This window comes from Pseudorasbora parva, chromosome 9, assembly GCF_024679245.1.
Source record: "Pseudorasbora parva isolate DD20220531a chromosome 9, ASM2467924v1, whole genome shotgun sequence".
In the NCBI taxonomy this organism is placed as follows: Eukaryota; Metazoa; Chordata; class Actinopteri; order Cypriniformes; family Gobionidae; genus Pseudorasbora; species Pseudorasbora parva.
In genome coordinates this window covers 2875280-2895340 of record NC_090180.1, presented here as the reverse complement: position 1 = coordinate 2895340, position 20061 = coordinate 2875280, and the positions used below count along the sequence as shown (strand labels likewise).

Genomic DNA, 20061 nt, shown 5'->3' with positions numbered 1-20061 from the left:
CAGGCGTGTGTGTGTGTGTGTGTGTGTGTGTGTGTGTGTGTGTGTCGTTATGAGCTCATATCTCCTTATTACGAAATGCTATAAAATCTCTTGCGTGTTCAAATGATTTCCGTTCTCCATCCCGAGATGAGCGTGAAATGTTGAATCGGATTATGCAGATTGCTTTAGTGTAGTGCGATGTCTTTTGAAACCAGAAGCAATTTGCTAATTTTGAGAGATTTTTGCTGAAATTATTTCTCACAAGAAAGTTTTCAAATGACTGATTTGATGTGATAAGGTTTGCTAAATAATTAACTAATACGCATTTGTGGTAATTTCCCACTTTATAAACTCAAAACTTGCATAATTGTACTCATTCGCGTGCAATATACTCGCGCTAATATCAGACCGTGTGGTATCGATTTAATATCGGTACTTCGGTATTAGTTTGGGGTATCTTACCGAAGCCAAAATTGTGATATCGAGCCATCCCTATTACACACTCACACGTACCAAAAGCTCTTCGACACAAACAACCACCCCAATCAAAATGCAGAATGTTTATTAACAGTTATTTTTGTTGGCAGTGGAGCGATATAACCCCCAAGAGAACCGCTGGCATACAGTGGCACCAATGGGAACCCGTCGGAAACATCTGGGCTGTGCGGTTTATCAGGACATGATCTACTCTGTGGGCGGCAGAGACGATACCACAGAACTGAGCAGCGCCGAGCGATACAATCCCAGAACCAATCAGTGGTCTCCTGTGGTCGCGATGACCTCCAGAAGGAGCGGGGTATGTGGTTTCTCTGATCTGGGGCCTATTGAACAAAACTAGGATAAGGCATTAAAGGGATACTCCACCGCTTTTTCATATTAAACTGTGTTATTCCCTTAACTAAAATGAGTTGATATATACTTAATCTCTCTGACGTGCGGTGACGATCTGATAGCATTTAGCTTAGCCCACTAAGCCCAGGTCATTCACTATGGTACCAAACAGAGATCAAGTTAGAAGCGACCAAACAGCTCCACGTGTTCCCTATTTAAATACAGTTACACCAATAGTTGAATGACCAAGTATGGTGACATAAAATAAAACGTGACGCTTTTCTAAGCGGGTTAAAAAGGAGAACTATAATGTACGGCGGAATAGCACTTCTGAGAGAACTTCGACTCGACGCAGTAAAAAGTCACGCCTGAAAAATCCGGTAACACATATCCACTATTAACTATGACTTTTGCCTCAATAAACTCGTAATTTACTGCTTATTAATAGTTAGTAATAGTGCATGCTAATAAGCAACTAGTTAATAGTTAATAACTGAACCTTAAAATAAAGTGTTACCAAAAATCCTCCTATTGATGGAAATGAGAGCGTTCGGGAGAGACGTGAGGGAGGGTTTTTCAGGCGTGAGTTTTTACTGCGCCGAGTCGGTGCTCTCAGAAGTGCTATTCCGCCATACAATATAGTTCTCCTTTTTAATCCGCGTAGAAAAGCGTCACGTTTTATTTTGTCACCATATTTGATCGTTCAGCTATTGGTGTAACTGTATTTAAATAGGGAACACGTGGAGGTGTTTGGTCGCTTCTAACTTGATCTCTGTTTGGTACCATAGTGAATGAACTGGGCTTAGTGGGCTAAGCTAAATGGGATATCTTGGCAACCCTGGCTCAATTTATCCACTAATATACAGCTGTCTTTCGTTATCGTTCTTGGTGTGAGTGTGCCTTCAGGGTACGTTTACACGACAGCGCTGTACTAAATTTTGCATCCCTTATCCTAGTTTTGTGCAATAGGCCACTGGTTTCAGCCTCTTATAAGAGATTCACCCAACAAACACAATCTCTCTTTTGTTCTAGGTTGGTTTAGCAGTAGTTAATGGACAGCTGATGGCCGTTGGAGGATTTGATGGTACCACATACCTGAAAACTATAGAAGTCTATGACCCTGATGCCAACACGTGGAGGTAAATATACACACTGCAGTTCAAAAGCTTAGGGTTAGTAAGATGATTTAAAAATCTATTTAAAATAAATGCTGTTCTTTTGAACTTTCTTTTTTAATCAAATAATCCTGACTAAAATCTAAAAAATATATATATATATACAGTACAGGCCAAAAGTTTGGACACATTACTATTTGTAATGTTTTTGAAAGAAGTTTCTTCTGCTCATCAAGCCTGCATTTATTTGATCAAAAATACAGATTTTTGTTTAAATATTGTGATATATTATTACAATTTAAAATATTTGGTTTTCAATTTATTCTACTTTAAATGCTGATTTATTTCTGTGATAAAGCTGAATGTTCAGGATGGTTCCTCCAGTCTTCAGTGATCATGATCCTTCAGAAATCATTCTCACATGAGGATTCATTATCAAATAATTTTCATTTTTTGTATGTGACACTGAAGACGAGAGTAATAACTGCTGAATAAATTACATTTTAAAATATACAGAGAATTTAAAGAGTTATTTAAAATTGTAATATTTCACATGATTAGTTTTTCATATATTTTTGGTCAAATAAGTGCAGCATTGGTGAGCATAAGAGACTTAAAGGGATAGTTCACCCAAAAATAAAAAATTACCCCATGATTTACTCTCCCTCAAGTCATCCTAGGTGTGTATGATATTCCTCTTTCAGATGAATATAATCAGTTCTATTAAAAAAAATATCCTGACTCTTCCAAGCTTTATAATGGGAGACAAAAATTTGAAGCACAAAATAGTGCATCCACCCATCATAAAAGTGCATTCGTCCATCATCCGTCCATCCTAAAAGTGCATCCGTCCATCACAAAAGAGCATCTATCCATCACAAAAGAGCATCTGTCCATCATAAAAGAGCATCTATCCATCACAAAAGAGCATCTGTCCATCATAAAAGTGCAACTATCCATCACAAAAGAGCATCTGTCCATCCTAAAAGTGCATCTGTCCATCCTAAAAGTGCATCTGTCCATCCTAAAAGTGCATCTGTCCATCCTAAAAGTGCATCTGTCCATCCTAAAAGTGCATCTGTCCATCCTAAAAGTGCATCCGTCCATCCTAAAAGTGCATCCGTCCATCCTAAAAGAGCATCTGTCCATCCTAAAAGTGCATCTGTCCATCCTAAAAGTGCATCTGTCCATCCTAAAAGTGCATCCGTCCATCCTAAAAGTGCATCCGTCCATCCTAAAAGTGCATCTGTCCATCCTAAAAGTGCATCCGTCCATCCTAAAAGTGCATCCGTCCATCCTAAAAGTGCATCTGTCCATCCTAAAAGTGCATCCGTCCATCCTAAAAGTGCATCTGTCCATCCTAAAAGTGCATCCGTCCATCCTAAAAGTGCATCCGTCCATCCTAAAAGTGCATCCGTCCATCCTAAAAGTGCATCCGTCCATCCTAAAAGTGCATCTGTCCATCCTAAAAGTGCATCTGTCCATCCTAAAAGTGCATCCGTCCATCCTAAAAGTGCATCCGTCCATCATAAAAGTGCATCCGTCCATCCTAAAAGTGCATCCGTCCATCATAAAAGAGCATCCGTCCATCATAAAAGAGCATCCGTCCATCACAAAAGAGCATCTATCCATCATAAAAGTGCATCTATCCATCACAAAAGTGCATCTATCCATCACAAAAGAGCATCTGTCCATCACAAAAGAGCATCTGTCCATCATAAAAGTGCATCCGTCCATCATAAAAGTGCATCTATCCATCACAAAAGTGCATCTGTCCATCATAAAAGTGCATCCGTCCATCCTAAAAGTGCATCTGTCCATCCTAAAAGTGCATCCGTCCATCCTAAAAGTGCATCTGTCCATCCTAAAAGTGCATCTGTCCATCCTAAAAGTGCATCCGTCCATCCTAAAAGTGCATCCGTCCATCCTAAAAGTGCATCCGTCCATCCTAAAAGTGCATCTGTCCATCCTAAAAGTGCATCTGTCCATCCTAAAAGTGCATCTGTCCATCATAAAAGTGCATCTGTCCATCATAAAAGTGCATCTGTCCATCATAAAAGTGCATCCGTCCATCATAAAAGTGCATCCGTCCATCATAAAAGTGCATCCGTCCATCATAAAAGTGCATCCGTCCATCCTAAAAGTGCATCCGTCCATCATAAAAGTGCATCCGTCCATCATAAAAGTGCATCCGTCCATCATAAAAGAGCATCCGTCCATCATAAAAGAGCATCCGTCCATCACAAAAGAGCATCTATCCATCATAAAAGTGCATCTATCCATCACAAAAGAGCATCTGTCCATCACAAAAGAGCATCTGTCCATCATAAAAGTGCATCCGTCCATCATAAAAGTGCATCTATCCATCACAAAAGAGCATCTGTCCATCACAAAAGAGCATCTGTCCATCATAAAAGTGCATCCGTCCATCATAAAAGTGCATCTATCCATCACAAAAGTGCATCTGTCCATCATAAAAGTGCATTTTATGATGGGAAGATGCACTTTTTTGTGTTTAAAATTTTGGGCTGCCATTATAAAGCTTGGAAGAGTCAGGATATTTTTTTATATAAATATGTATTCGTCTAAAAGATGATCATACCTAGGATGGCTTGAGGGAGAGTAAATCATCTGTCCATCATAAAAGTGTATCTATCTAGTATAAAAGTGCATTTTATGATGGATAGATGCACTTTTATGGACTTAAAAACCGAAACTGCCATTACAAAGCTTGGAAGAGCCAGGACATTTTTTAATATAACTCGTCTAAAAGAAGAAAGTCATACACACCTAGAATGACTTCATGACTTTCATTTTTGGACGAACTATCCCTTTAAGAGCATAAGAGACGTGATAAAAAAAGACCCTAAATGTTTGAACCTGAATGACATGATAAGCGATTGGCCAGTCACTAATGTTTTTTTCCTCCCTCCCTCAAGGCTCTATGGTGGAATGAACTACAGGAGGTTGGGTGGTGGCGTCGGTGTAATAAAAATGACTCACTGTGAATCGCATATATGGTAACAACCACAGTGTCCATCTCACAGATGCCTCACCATAGCTCGTGCCTCATAGAGACATTGTGCATCATGCAGGAGGAAATTCTGGTTATTGTCAGCAGTTACTGAGATGGCAAAGGTAAACCATCTCTAAAAAAGCTGCTCTGAGGAGACTCACCCGTACGGCCATAGGGCATCACTCCATTTTGTTTTTACATTGGTTTCTCTTTCAAACTTGAGCATAGCCAAAGGCGACGATTTGGAGAGAAACAGCAGCCGGAAAAGCGTTTGTTTTTCTGGAAGGAACTTGGCTTCGGTTGGTCTGTTTGACTGCATTGAAGAATTACAGTAACCGTAAAACACATCACTGGGGATTGGTGTGAGGTTTCCCAGATTGATGTTCTGGTCTGAATTGGATGCACTGTGATTTCTTTACCTGTAGTTTTATTTTATTTTACGAGTTGTACACTGAGCATTATCTCTGCATTCTTACAGATGTAAGCTGATCTTTAATTTCTAGTCTTGGTGTACTGAAAAATACAGTTCCTCCCTAAAACATTGCAATCTAACGAACGGCTGTCGCGGAAGAAAGTGAGTTATTTTTTAAGCAGTCAAAAACAGGTTTGACGTATTACCAATTTGTTTACTTTTATACAACCGAATGCATCCGTGAATCGGTCCATGCACTTTAATCCACTAAGATTTTTTCTATTAAAGTCTTTTGTTCTTCTTCTATTGTTGGATGTATTGCAGGGTTCCTCAGATCTGGAGGGCCACTGTCCTGTTCAGTTTTCTAGTAAGTGAAGACGTTGATCAGCTTGTTCGGGTGTGTGTGGAACTAAACCTGGCAGGACAGGACCAGGAGACTATTGCACTAAACTAGGATGAGGGATTAAGTTGGGATATCTTGGTGAGCTTGTCTTCTGTATGCAAAATTTAGTACAGCGCTGTCGTGTAAACGGCACACTCACACCAAGAACGATAGCGAAAGATAACTGTATATTAGCGGATAAATTGAGCCAGGATCACCGAGATATCCCGGCTTAATCCCTTATCCTAGTTTTGTGCAATAGGCCCTAGATCTGAGGAACCCTTATGTACTGTTTTATGCAAATTTGAGGACTGAGGTAAACGTTTTTTCTGAAATTTCAGAAGGAACAGGTTTCTAGTAGTAGCAGCCTGTAAGTGTGGTCAAAAAAACAACATAATGTTAAGCTTGTTACTCATTATGAGATGAATCTCTTTGAAATGTACAACTGCCCTTTCATTGTTTTTTTTATTTTTATTGAACACTCGTTTTTCCACAGGACAGTCACATCTAACCTTGGTGTTGAAATACGGTTACATAAAGTATATCTTCCATGATCTTACCTTATTTAATTTAACTGTCTATACATTTCAAAACTTTGAAAGTTGAAATAAAACAACAACAACAACAAAACTTTATCCAAATGCTTTTTCCAAAGTGATTTAGTGAGGTTTATATCAGTGGTTCTCTACCTCATCGACTATATTCATTTATTTTTCTGGTGCTTTTACTGTAATGATGGCAAAGCTGTGTGTTGTAAAAATGTTTTTATTACTGAAACTATAAGACCACATTCACACTGCAAGTCTTAATGCTCAATTCTGATTTTTTGCTCAGATCTGATTTTTTGTTTGGCTGTTCACATTACTTTTTACAATGTGGCCTAAATCTGATTCCAGTGTGAACTGTTTGAGGTTTCAAACTAACCCGCATGTGCAAAAGAACAATATCAATGACATCAGACGCAGCACGCTGTTGCACTAAAGTTCGAGAGGTTATAGAGGAAGTAAGCAAAAATGTTTGTGTAATGGAAGCCATAACATTAATGAGCAGGTGCTGAAGAGGAGAAGAATGAAAAGAAAGAGCAAAATTGGTTATTTTGGCCTTTTGTCACATTCCTTTGGCACTGAATCCATGTCGTCCACTTCCATTTCGTGTGCTATTTTTTCAAAAACGGAGCGGTAACGGTAGGATCCTTCTAGCGTAGCTTTAATTAAAGTATCTTCCCATATACTAATTGGGTCTAACACCTCACTCTCCCTCCACTGACTCGCTCCATCGCTGTTCTCCATATCTAGTCAAGTTTTTAATGTTACTGTCTGTGTGTGTTGTGTCTAGGGCTAACTCGCCGGCACATAATTGTGACAAATGTCGACATAGATTGACGTTAAAGTCACATTAAATCTGCCTTGGTTGTTCATGCTGCAGCCGCTTTGGAAAAAAAAATTCATTGGAAATTCATCAAAAATCAGATCTGGGCTAGATTTGAGTGTTCACACGACCTCTGAAGAGGTCTGACCTGCTCACTTGACCCCAAAAAAATCAGATTTGGGCCACTTTTGCCTGCAGTGTGAAGTTAATTTACTACAATTTAATTTAGAAAAAGTCAAAGTATATATTGATCTGCCTACAAGTTAGACATTTAACATGTTTTATATTTTAAGCATTATTTAAATAACGGTTCCCTCTTTTTAAGTGATCATTTTCCAGGACTTTGTCACTTTTACAACGTGGGGAAAAAAAGACAAGGTTCATTCCAAATATTGCTCTTGAAGTCTTTAAAAGGCGTACTGTTTAGAGGCATGACTTAACTATAAAATCAGCATTTAATATGATCTCCTAATCATACATTATGACTATGGAAGCTTGTTTTCTGCCACAGAACAAAAAAAAAAGAAAATGAAATTGCGATTTATTTATTTTTTTAAATTACACTATTCTGACTTTCTTGCAATTACAAGTACGTAATTGTGATGTGTTATAAAGTCAAAATAGTGTGATATAATTGTTAAAGTTAGAATTGTGTAGTCAAGAACAATGTTGAGACCAAGACCAGACCAGCACTCCTTCAATTCATAAAGATCTACATTACTTATTTTTAATCAATAAACATTATAATAAGAGCCTATACAATATATAGAGCAGTTACAAATCAAATGAAATCATTAACAACAAAATTCATCTTTGCACTGTTGGTGGTAAAAAAGATTAATCTGAATTGGTAAATTACAAATGCATAAATAATGTTAAGGATAATGTTTTAATTTTTTTATTAAATGTTTGCAGTCATGCTGAAACAGCTCTCTTGCTCTTGTAATATTGTTTAATTATATCACGTTATAAAATCCAGATCTCATACAAAAACGTTTTTTTGCCACAATATCTTGAATTTTGTGAGCATTTGTATTCATTTTGGGGTCCTTTTTGACGACTACCTTATTTCTGAACTGGCACAACAAAGTAGAAATTGGTTGGAAAGTTATTGGTTGCATATGAAGCAGTAAATGTCACATCCAGTCACATTATTGATGTTAATAAATAAATCAGGGAATGCACTGGCCATTTATTACGGTAATATCCCAGCAGTTGTGGTCTTGAAACTAAATCCTGAGTACTTGAAGTCTGAGACCGAGACAAGACCGCCAAAAAACCATCTCAAGACCGGCCTTGAGTACTACAACACTAGAATTGTGAGATATAAACCCGCAATTCTGATTAAAAGTACTAAGATTAGCAAGATATGGGAGTCAGAATTGCGAGTTTATATCCCCCAATTCTGACTTTATAGGCAATTGCAAGTTTATATAATTATTCTGACTATAACAATTATATCTAGCAATTTTGACTTTATAACACATAATTAAGAATGCATTTAAATAAAGTTGCAGTGTGGATATTTAAAGCATGAAAAATAAAGCTAGTTGCTAAATGTGAATGTGTTATTTCCAGATAATGTTCAGTGTGTGTGTGTGTGTACACTTAATGCAAAGCACAAATTCCAAGTATGGGTCACCATGATTGATCCCACACGTCACTTCACTTATAATCCCTGTAGCTGTCAATCACTTCAGTTAAAAGGGTTAGTTCACCCAAAAATGAAATGTCTGTCATTAACTCCTCGCCCTAATGTCGTTCCACACCCGTAAGACCTCTGTTCATTTTCACACACAGTTTAAGATATTTTATATTTAGTCTGAGAGCGTATGAACAGTTATGAATCAGTGAATCGATTCATGATTCGGTCACGTGACATTGGCGATCCGATTCATGAATCAATTCCTGATTCATAACCGTTTGAATCTTTATTTGAGGATTGAACACAAACCCGGAAGAGAAGACAATGCTGAATAAAGTCGTAGTTTTTGTTATTTTTGGACCCAAATGTATTTTGGATGCTTCAAGAGACTCTAATTAACCCACTGATGTCTCATATGGACTACTGTGATGATGTTTTTATTCCCTTTCTGGACATGGACAGTATAGTGTGCATACACTTGCATACACTCTCGGACTAAATCTAAAATATCTTAAACTGTGTGTGAAGATGAACGGAGGTCTTACGGGTCTGGAACGACATTAGGGAGAGGAGTTAATGACAGATTTAATTTTTGGTTGAACTAACCCTTAAACTGAAGTGAGTTCTGCTGGGAAAACTCCTGTTATAATCAATGAAGCGGGAACACTGCACAATCAACCTCTTATTGAGCTTATCACATCAAAATTATTAGTTAGCAAGTTATTGAATTAGGTGTCTGCTTACCTGTTAACATTCTCTGCACATATTTGAGCAGTTATTAACATTAGCTAAAACTGCTGTGGGCGGCAACACAAGACTAAACATCATTAAAACACTCCTCGCATGTCAAAACTCATCATGAACACACACTTTTTGCAACCAGCGTTGATTGTGTGGGCCAGTAATAAACTCTACTTGGCAAAAGAAAATCCTGGACAATAATTTTCTCAAATTTTCCAGGATAAGTGGGAACCCTGTATAAGTCAACACCTCAAATCTAGATTAATAAACATTCATTTAACCAAAAATGTGTTCAAATATGAATCAAAAATCAACTTAGATTTGTGCTTTATTGTAAGACATGCACATTCTAGGTCATTTTCTGATGTAAAAGTTCAAATGAAAGATGTGTGCAGATTAATCAAAAATGATATCCAATACAAACAGTCACTCTAAATCAATTACAAAATAAATTAAAATCAAAAATAACCAACTTTCCTACACACTTTGTAAAACATTATACATTTCGACTTCGAAGCAAAACTTAATATGATAATTTCAGAGACCCTGACGCCTGATGACAACTGTCCCTAAGTGATTTACACACGCTTAAGGGTACTTGTTTGTAGAAAATATCAACATATGTTACAATATACTAATTACAGATATTAACACATTTGCATGACCCATTTAGATGCACCTGCACATATAGTAGTGATAAATTTACACAGATAAATGAATAATTTTAGCCTCATGGACTGAAATAAATGTTATTTGTCTTGATAAACTTGAGTCAGTCTTAGGAAAGGAAACCAGGATCCAAACGCAGAATAAAAACAAGTTCAATTTTAAAAGCTGGAAAACAGACGTGGGCATTTTACAGCACAAACTAAATAAATAAATATGAGACAATACGCCTTAAGAGATATAAAAGTTTAGATGTCATAGAAAGGGAAAAACAACAAAGATATATTTACAAAGCTAAAATAGAAAGATTTTAGGTTAGCATTTTGAGGAGGGCACATTCGGTGAGAAGGGTCAGTAAGGTGGTGATGTAGTCACTGCTCCCGATCTGGAAAAGAGAAATATTGTTATAAAGTGGTACTGTACAGATTAGGGCTGCGCAATATATCCAGAGGTGGACAGTAACTAAGCACCCTTACTTGAGTACTGTACTTAAAGGTGAACTATGCAACTTTCGGTCCACTGGAGGGCGCCTATTCAAAACAAATGTGTATTTTGATGACGCAAAGTGTGAGCGCAGCATCTTGGGACATGTGGTCTTCACATCACAGCTGGTGGAAAATAGGACTCGGGCAGAAATCACGTTCATGCATGCGGTTATTAACGTTACTGTAGTGTAAAGCAGAGCAAGGCCGAGTGTTGAGGAGCTGAGCGCGGCTGCTGGAGCGATTGTTAAACAAACACACGGCTCGCGAGCACCGGGACTTTTATTATGACGGGACGGGACACAGTCGCCGGACGCCTGCACTGATCCGCTCTTCCGGTTATGATTATGAGGTAAAGCAGCTCTGTTTATCATATTAGATACATTTAAGTGTGTTTAAAATGATGTTATGACGTTACTCCGTGCGTTCACTTGTTCACACTGCTAAGAGTAAAGTGCTCCTGCCAAATAAAACCCGAAACCGAGGGTAGCGCAGATATGACGCGATTGACAGGCGAGTCGCCTGTCAATTGCGTCATATCTGTGCTATGTAACGCTATGATATCTGCGCTATCAAACGCTATGCTGAAACGTCCCGGTCCTCCGTTAAAATAGCAATTTTCTCACAATTTACAAATAGTTGGAAACATTTGGGATATTGTAGGTACTCAACTGAACAAAATATATAACACCGGCCTAGTGGTTTTTGGATATTTTACTGCAAAAATACTACATAGTGCACCTTTAAGTACACTTTTTGAGTATCTGTACTTTACTGGAGTATCATTTTTTTATGGAAACTTATGACTTATGACAAATATTGTACTTTTTACTCCACTCCATTTCTATCAAGGTCCTCGAAGTCAAAAGTCGTTTCTGTAGCAGCTTTGAAAGTCAGTGGAGGATTTTTTTCTTTTTTAAAAGGCATTTTGTTTTGCTCTTACAGATAGCCTATCAGTAATCACTCTTGTAGGGTCATGTGAAGTTTCCCAACATTTTTTGAACACGGATCAGTTTATAGTAAAATGGAAGACGACAGTTCCTCGGCACATTGGCCCTCATTTATCAATCTTGCGTAGAAACGGGCGTATATGTTGGCGTAAGATTATGCGTACACTCCTCTCAGCAACCATTCAGAAACGTCCTGTTTAGCTTAAATGCTGAATTTCGTTGGAGCTTAGGTCTTGTCCCGGTCCGACTCCGGTTAAAATTGATAGAGTTGATCTTTTTTACGGTCTATGATCTGTCCTCTCAGAGACTCGTGGCCTCTGTTGTCACGGGCAACAAGTCCGTGCCGCCCCACATTACAGAGGGGCGGGGGCATTTATCATTTAAAGCTGTATGCACTAGAATGGCTTGGTGAAAAGAGCTGTTTTTGACCAGGTAAAATGAGTTTCTTACAATACTAATGAGAATTTTTAATTAAAGTATATTACAAAGTTTTCATTTAGACACTAAAGAATCATATTAACTTGTATAAAAACGGCATTATGTGACCTCTTTAAAAGATCATGGCATAATGTGCATTTTATACAACAATAATAAAATAATGTGTTGACATAAAAAAGGAAATTTACTTTTGATACTTAAGTACTTTTGAAAACAAATCCTTCTGTACTTTTACTGGAGTAAAAAGCATTTTTTTACAACTTTCACTTGAGTAATATTTGACCAGTAGAACTTTTACTAAAGTAATGAAGTTGTGTACTTTGTCCACCTCTGAATATATATGCATATCGCAACGGCACACAATATCTGAATGATTTTAATAGGCTACACAAAAAAACCCACCAAACACGTTAAATACAGTTACACGAATAGCTAAACGATCAAGCATGGTGACATAAAATAAAACATTGCGCTTTTATAAGCGGATTAAAAAGGAGAACTATAATGTATGGCGGAATAGCACTTCTGAGAGTACTTCGACTCGACGCAGTAAAAAGTCACGGCTGAATAATCTACTTAAAGTACTAATAAACAGACAATATCCTAGTAATATGCATGCTAATAAGCAACTAGTTCATAACGGAACCTTAAAGTAAAGTGTTACCGGGTTTTTTAGGTGTGAGTTTTTACTGCGCTGAGTCGAAGTACTCTCAGAAGTGCTATTCCACCATACATTATAGTTCTCCTTTTTAATCCTCTTAGAAAAGCGTCACGTTTTATTTTATGTCACCATATTTGATCGTTCAGCTATTGGTGTAACTGTATTTAAATAGGGAAAATGTGGAGGTGTTTGGTCGCTTCTAACGTGATCTCCGTTTGGTTCCATAGTGAATGAACTGGGCTTAGAGTGGGCTAAGCTAAATGCTATCAGATCGTCACCGCACGTCAGAGAGATTAAGAGCACGCACTGAGACGAGAGAGGGATGTAACTCTTTTTAGTTAAGGGAATAACATAGTTTAATATGAAAAGGCAGTGAAGTATCCCTTTAATATCACACAGCCCTAATACACATGAATAGACAGGACACACAGCAATTACCTTGATTTTGCCATCAACCTGTGCTGATCCCAGAGCGGTCGATACTTTTACGAGCATCCCAGCGGACAGGTAGATCTTAAAGTGTCTGAAAAAATGCGTCTCCAGCCCGTTCATGAAAGACTGGACCTCTTTAATATCGATCCGGTCGTCTGAGCTCTCCTCCGAGTGAATGGTGTTCCACAGTTGCCACGCATCGTGAGGGTTCACCGTATACGACACATCTAGGGGCGGCTGTGCCGGAATGCTCCAGGCCAGTTTCAGATACCTAATGTCACAGGTGGGATGGCAGCCGGTCCACAACGCAGCCAGCCAATTGAGAGTGGAGGAGTTTAAAGTCAAAGCACCAAAGTTGCAATCAAAAGCCCTCTCGAACCAGGATTTAACCAGAGCCGTAAGAGACTCAGGTCCACTTGTGCAAAACAAAGGCAAGCTGACAAAATCAGGAGGAAGCGCCCTCAGGTACTCCGGATCGCCATTGACACAGGTGAGCCAACCACGCCACACTACTTTCTGTGCATCTGCGGCAGCAGCAAACACCGGCCTGGACTGGATCTGAGGGAATAAGAGAGCATGCGGTATATTATTCACTATTGGTCAAGAGTTTGTGGTTAGGAAGAATGTCATGTTTTTGAATGAAGTCTCATATTCATATAGGAGTAGCCTGACAAGCCAGACCCACATCCAGATGTTTGGTCTGGAAACTCACCATTGACGGCTCAATCTGAGGGGCGGATAAACGGCTGTCTTTCAAACTCCCTCTGCACGCGATTGGATTGCGCTACACCAACCAGAGCAACGTGAAGCGGAGCTGATATGTTAAACATTCGCCGTATCCGGTCGGCAAAACTCAAACATTTTCCCTATTTAAGAATGACTTCAGTGCCGTTCTGTTATTTTCTCAGAGAAAAGCTTAACTCCAAGTCTTCCAGAGTCGCGGTCAAAGCGGATTCGAAAGACCGCTGCCGTTCGGCAGCCTCTGAGTTTACTAGAAGCACGCAAACGCAACTCGGCCGTCATAATGTAAAGCCCTGCCCACCGACTCTATACACGATGTGATTGGCCTGACCAGAGTTTGGTTTTTACAGCTCAGGAGTGTATTGTGCTAGACGACACTCACGGCAGATTAGATTTGCTGCCACTAGGGTGCGTCTAGATTTCTAGGCTAATCTAGGAGGCATTTATTTGATCAAAAACACAGTAAACCACAGTAATCCGTTCCCTCTTTTACAGCAATCACTTTCCAGGACATTTTCAATTGTACTACGCCCAGGGCTGTCACCATAACTACTTTTTGTTTTGCGATATATCGTCCCAGAAATAATTGCGATAAACGATAGTCATTTTCAGACTATGCCACTGAATATATAATCCTAATATAACAGCATAATGCAAGTAGACATACACTCTTTTAAATGACAACCTTTTAAAGGGACAGTTCACCCAAAAATGAGCCTGTGATGTTTATCTGCTGACCCCCAGTGCATCCAACATGTAGGTGTGTTTGTTTCTTCAGTAGAACACAAATGAAGATTTTTAACTCAACCGTTGCTGTGTGTAGGTCATATAAGGATGTGAATGGGTAACAATTCTATGAGAGCAAAAAAAACATGCTTAGACAACACACACAAAGAGCCCTGTGGCTCATGACGACACATTGATATCTTAAAGGTGGGGTAAGTGTTATTTCAAAACCGTTTTAGGAAAAGGACTCGGGGTCGAGTGGAATAACAAACTTGTAGCCAATCAGCGGGTAAGGGGCATGTCTACTAATGATGGTGAGAAGTGCACAACAGAGCTCAGTGCACAAAATTATTCAAAACACACGATTCATAGGATGGACAATAGCCAAGAAAGAACTAATAAATGCTGCTTTTGCTTGAATATGCTTGTGTGTCATGTTCGCTTGTTTGTCCATTTGCGATCGTATTGTGGCCCGTTCATTTCCACACCGTATGGAGCATCTAAATCCCCTCAGTGTTTCAAGGCTTCAAGTGTTAGCTCCCAAAATGTGTCTGACAGGTAAGATACTATACTCCTAATATATGTTTGTTTCCTCTTTTAGTCTATATAACCCATCCGGTCATAATTGTAATATGTCATTAACTGGACTATCGAATTTATACTAACGTTATCGAGTTGTTCATGAGAACTGTTTGTGTTTTGTGATTGCTGTAACTTTAATCTTGCCATAATTGTAATATGTTCGTTAGTTGGACTGTCGGCTCGTGTACTATCGAGTTGTTCATGAGAACGGTTTGTGTTTTTGTGATGGAAGGGGTGACTTTTTTATTGAATATTCGACCTGGATTAGATACACAGAGATTCTGCCAGTCGTTGCCTGGGTTATGTAGGCTGTGTGTGGGGCGGCGCTATCAAAATAGGGCCGAGACCCTTTATGGGGGTAGGGGCGTGTTTGTTTTGGTGATTTGAAATATCAACAACAGTTATCAGATAGCACTGACCCCACTTTTAAGACCCATAATTAACAGTTTGTGTGAGAAATCGAGCCGTATTTATATCATATTTTTTTACCTCAAATACAATGCTATATCTAACAGACTGGAACGCACTTCACTCTGGTAAGGTCAAAAATACACAATCTGGCTCATCGCATATCCAGAGCGTGTATTTTTGGATTATACAACCTACACACAGCAACGGTTGAGTTAAAAATCTACATTTGTGTTCTACTGAAGAAACAAACACACCGACATGTTGGACACACTGGGGGTCAGCAAATAAACATCACACTCATTTTTGGGTGAACTATACAGTTAAATCGTTAGATCATGGAAATAATGCTCCTCAGGATTATTTGATGAATAGAAAGTTCAAAAGAATGCCTTTTACTTGAAATGTTACTCTTTTTAATGTTTTTACTGTCAATTAAAGTAAAGCCGGTTTAGACTTACCTGAATGAAAACAGTCTCAGCATCCTGATCAGTCTCCGCCAGCCCAAGGACCGCAGTAAACGTGACTTTAAATCCGGCTTCTAACCCGACTTCAACTGCAACTCCTTGCTGTTTCTCTGCCACGATGAAGGCCGAGAGATGCTTGGAATATGATTTGAGCTGTGTATGTCTGAAGCCATGCAAAGGAGTGACGTAGGACAGCTTCCACTCGTTTTTCACCAGAAGAGCAATATGCTCAGGGTCAACCTTATTCTGTAGAACGGAAAAAGATGTCACTCCAGCTACTCTGTCAGAAACAGCATTTTAAATCATGTCCATGGTCTCTTACAGTGATGATTTGTGATTTGGCAGCCCCTCGACTGGTTGGGATCTTCAAGACTGTTAAATGTCCTGGTGTTTGCCAGAAATAGGAAGGTGCTTCCACATAGCTCCGGCCATAACTTTTGCTTCTGCGAGTTACAGGTCTGCTGGCAGGTGTACTGACGGCTCTGCATGGGTAAAAGAAGCAACAGAGATGAGTCTCTACTAATGGGTCATACAAAGATCAATGCCTTCAGTGTTATTTAATTAAATGTTATGACCATGTCTTAGATTAATACAGTTGGGACATTTAAGGAGCTTTTATAAACATGCTTTAGACACATTTCGAGACAAAACAATGGCAGGCACTGACATATTAAGACGTGCTTTCAGTTCAAATAGATCAAACATGCATTTTAAAGGGAAAGGGATCCAAAATTTTTAATGACTCAATGATTAATTCCCCCTCAAGCCATCCCAGGTTTATACGACATTCTTTTTTTCAGACGAATACAACCAGTTTTATTAAAAATGTCCTAGCTCTTTCAAGCTTTATAATGGCAGTGAATGGCTGTTTCTGTTTTGATCCACTTTTATGACGGATAGATGCACTTTTGTGATGGACAGATGCTTTTTATGATAAATAGATGCACTCTTATGACGGACAGATGCCCTTTTATGACGGATAGATGCACTTTTGTGATGGACAGATGCTTTTTATGATAAATAGATGCACTCTTATGACGGACAGATGCCCTTTTATGACGGATAGATGCACTTTTGTGATGGACAGATGCTTTTTATGATAAATAGATGCACTCTTATGATGGACAGATGCCCTTTTATGACGGATAGATGCACTTTTGTGATGGACAGATGCTTTTTATATTAAATAGATGCACTCTTATGATGGACAGATGCACTTTTATGACGGATAGATGCACTTTTGTGATGGACAGGACTTTTTATGATAAATAGATGCACTCTTATGACGGACAGATGCCCTTTTATGACGGATAGATGCACTTTTGTGATGGACAGATGCTTTTTATGATAAATAGATGCACTCTTATGACGGACAGATGCCCTTTTATGACGGATAGATGCACTTTTGTGATGGACAGATGCTTTTTATATTAAATAGATGCACTCTTATGATGGACAGATGCACTTTTATGGACTTTAAAACAGAAATGGCCATTCACTGCCATTATAAGCAAGGAAGAGCCAGGACATTTTTAATATAACTCTGATTGTATTCTTCTGAAAGAAGATAGGATGATTTGAGGGGCAGTAAATCATGGGGTAATTCATTTTTTTGGGGGGCGAACTAACTTACCCCTTTTAGAACTAGTCTGTAAAACCGCGGGTAACGTTAACTTTATATGTCCTAACTATACGTTTAATATTTACTTAAAATGTATTTGAGGTTTAAAGGATTTATCAAACACAGCTTGATCAGAAAACCAACTTCAGACAACGGCTAACTATTAGCAGTTCGCTAACAACAACGCACGATACATTTTCTTCGTATTAAGTAAAAAGGCTCATAGGTGCTGTGTTTCAAATAAATCATTCTCTTTGTTAAAATCTCTCTTTAAGACAAGAAAAAACCTTAAACCCGCCATACCTGCCTCTCCCCTCCATGATGAACAAAAACCATAAAACACACCGAGCCAAAAAAAATCAGGAAGCGGATTTTGAACGTCCCGCTTTCCCATCGTGCACCGCGGCGGAGCAGGAACACTAATCGATTGCAGATAGCAACGGAAAAGTGTAATATATATCTTTACATTTAGTTGACTCTAGACGATATTTACTAAGATCAATTATTAGCGATGCGCGATGTAAAATAACGGCAGATAAATGTAAAATAAATAACCAAACGCAATGTTACAATCGATTAGATCTAGTTTGATTAGTCGTGTCAATGTATTCCATGGCGCTTGGCTTGCTCACGGATCTACTTCACAACTGTCACATGTCATTGAACATCGAGCTGTATTATGATTAACTTATTGTTGTACACCATATAAACCTGCAAATATGTTTTTGCATTTTGTAGATTGACGTATGTACACGATTAGCGAAAGGAAAGGTGACCGCCAGTGGTATATTAACTGCTATAATGTAGCTGGACTCGCGTATACAAAGAAGAAATGTTCACAGTAAGTGAACTAACAAGTATTTCTTTTATATGTTAGAGAATATATATTAAATGCAGCCTGAGACATCACGTGTACCTGACAATGGCTAACAAATACAGATTATTTAGTCTTAAATCAGCCCATCAGCTGTTGAGGTGTGTGTACAGCAGGAGATATGTAACGTTACCTGTCAATCAAATCTACTCCACAAAACCATCTCTACCTCCAAACTCGTTAGCATGGGCTCACAAGTTCTCCAGAACCTGCGCTACTTACACTTCAGGTAATGTGACCTTGAACAAGACTTTGCATTTGTAAGTGTCTTTTTTAAAATCTTTTTTTCTTCCTCTTGAAGGTCAAAGCAGTTTTTCCCAGAGAAGCCACACATGTGGAGAGCTGAGCTCCAGTCATATTGATGGAGAAGTTACTTTATGTGGCTGGATTCAGTACTTGAGGTTTGTATGAATGCTTGTTTCCACCACAGAATTAAAAAAAGAAAAGAAAAGGTAATTGCAACTCTATCTCACAATTCACAAAATGTCGTTTTTGTTCCTCACAGTTGCGAGTTTTTAACTTGATTCAGACTTTTTTCTCTCTCACCCCAGCAAGCAATAGCAGTCATTTTACCATCTTGGTTAAAGCAGGGCTCGACATTAAGCATGTTCATGTGCTTGTCCTGCGCACAAGTAAATCGGTCATTCACTTGTCCGAGTAAAAATGTTGCGGGCCTGGAAAAAAAGTTTGAATTTTGAAGAAAAAAAATGTTGTGTGTGTTGTAAATATTATGTATTCTGAAGCAATATTCTCACCAGTCTTCAGTCAGCTTTGACATATTTTAAATCTGCATATTTGTGATGTTTTTACCTTTTATAAAGGGCTTTTTTAAGTAATTAAATACTTTTAGGAGTGAGTAATATCTACAGTAATCTAATTACACCATTGAAGATGTAATTAGTAACTAGTTATTAATTACTTTTCTACAGTAAGTAACCCAACACTGGAAATGTGAGATGTAAACGTGCAATTCTAAGATGAGAAGCCAGAATTGTGTGAGAAAAATGGTTACCTTTTTTTTTTAAATGGAAACAATAATGCAAAATTCAGATTAAAGAAAGGCAAAATTTCGAGATATAAACTCAGAATTGTGACAAAAAGTGATAATTGTGTGAAAAATACTGTTACTTTTTTTTAATGGAAACAATAAAGCAAAATTGGGAGGTATAAGCTCACAATTAGGAGTTTATAACTCACAATTGCGCGAAAACTCAGAATCCTGCGGTGGAAACGGGCTACTATAGGTTTGAGACACAATGCTTATTCTTTCCGAATATCACTGAACCACATCACTTTAACACATGTTCTGTTTTGGACTCATTAGGCAAGATCTTTTCGTGATCTTGAGAGACTTCAGTGGATTGGTGCAGATTCTTATCCCACAGGATGAGGTAGCAAAACAGTTTAAGGGTTAGTTCAGCCAAAAATGAAATGTCTGTCATTAACTCCTTCCCCTAATGTCGTTCCACACCCGTAAGACCGCCGTTCATCTTCACACACAGTTTAAGATATTTTATATTTAGT

At 38.5% G+C, this 20061-nt stretch overlaps 3 protein-coding genes across 3 annotated transcripts in view; 2 read left to right on the top strand and 1 right to left on the bottom strand.

Moving 5' to 3' along the window:
- klhl20 (kelch-like family member 20) overlaps nucleotides 1–6460 on the top strand; it is a 30913-nt gene extending 24453 nt beyond the window's left edge. The window contains exons 10-12 of the mRNA XM_067453485.1: nucleotides 567–775; nucleotides 1843–1949; nucleotides 4865–6460. Of these exons, the coding sequence (XP_067309586.1) occupies nucleotides 567–775; nucleotides 1843–1949; nucleotides 4865–4949 (401 nt within the window). The 3' untranslated portion in view covers nucleotides 4950–6460. The remainder of the gene's footprint in view (nucleotides 1–566; nucleotides 776–1842; nucleotides 1950–4864) is intronic.
- A 3487-nt stretch (nucleotides 6461–9947) lies between these two features.
- cenpl (centromere protein L) lies at nucleotides 9948–18073 on the bottom strand. The gene is made up of 5 exons (XM_067453484.1): nucleotides 17967–18073; nucleotides 16365–16524; nucleotides 16037–16288; nucleotides 13125–13676; nucleotides 9948–10540 (listed from the first exon to the last, which is right to left on the bottom strand). The coding sequence occupies exons 1-5, from the start codon at nucleotides 17981–17983 to the stop codon at nucleotides 10466–10468; spliced, it is 1056 nt and encodes a 351-aa protein (XP_067309585.1). The 5' UTR covers nucleotides 17984–18073; the 3' UTR covers nucleotides 9948–10465.
- Nucleotides 18074–18251: 178 nt separating this feature from the next.
- The window catches only part of dars2 (aspartyl-tRNA synthetase 2, mitochondrial), a 38154-nt gene continuing 36344 nt past the window's right edge, over nucleotides 18252–20061 (top strand). The window contains exons 1-4 of the mRNA XM_067453483.1: nucleotides 18252–18504; nucleotides 18651–18766; nucleotides 18839–18938; nucleotides 19862–19928. Coding sequence (XP_067309584.1) covers nucleotides 18410–18504; nucleotides 18651–18766; nucleotides 18839–18938; nucleotides 19862–19928 — 378 coding nt within the window. The 5' untranslated portion in view covers nucleotides 18252–18409. The remainder of the gene's footprint in view (nucleotides 18505–18650; nucleotides 18767–18838; nucleotides 18939–19861; nucleotides 19929–20061) is intronic.

What these genes read in the sequence shown, in the direction of transcription:
- cenpl (XM_067453484.1), bottom strand. An exon ending in CCAAATCACAAATCATCACT is followed by an intron (nt 16,289 to 16,364) that starts GTAAGAGACCAT and finishes TCCGTTCTACAG; the next exon opens with AATAAGGTTGACCCTGAGCA. An exon ending in CTGAGACTGTTTTCATTCAG is followed by an intron (nt 13,677 to 16,036) that starts GTAAGTCTAAAC and finishes TTATTCCCTCAG; the next exon opens with ATCCAGTCCAGGCCGGTGTT.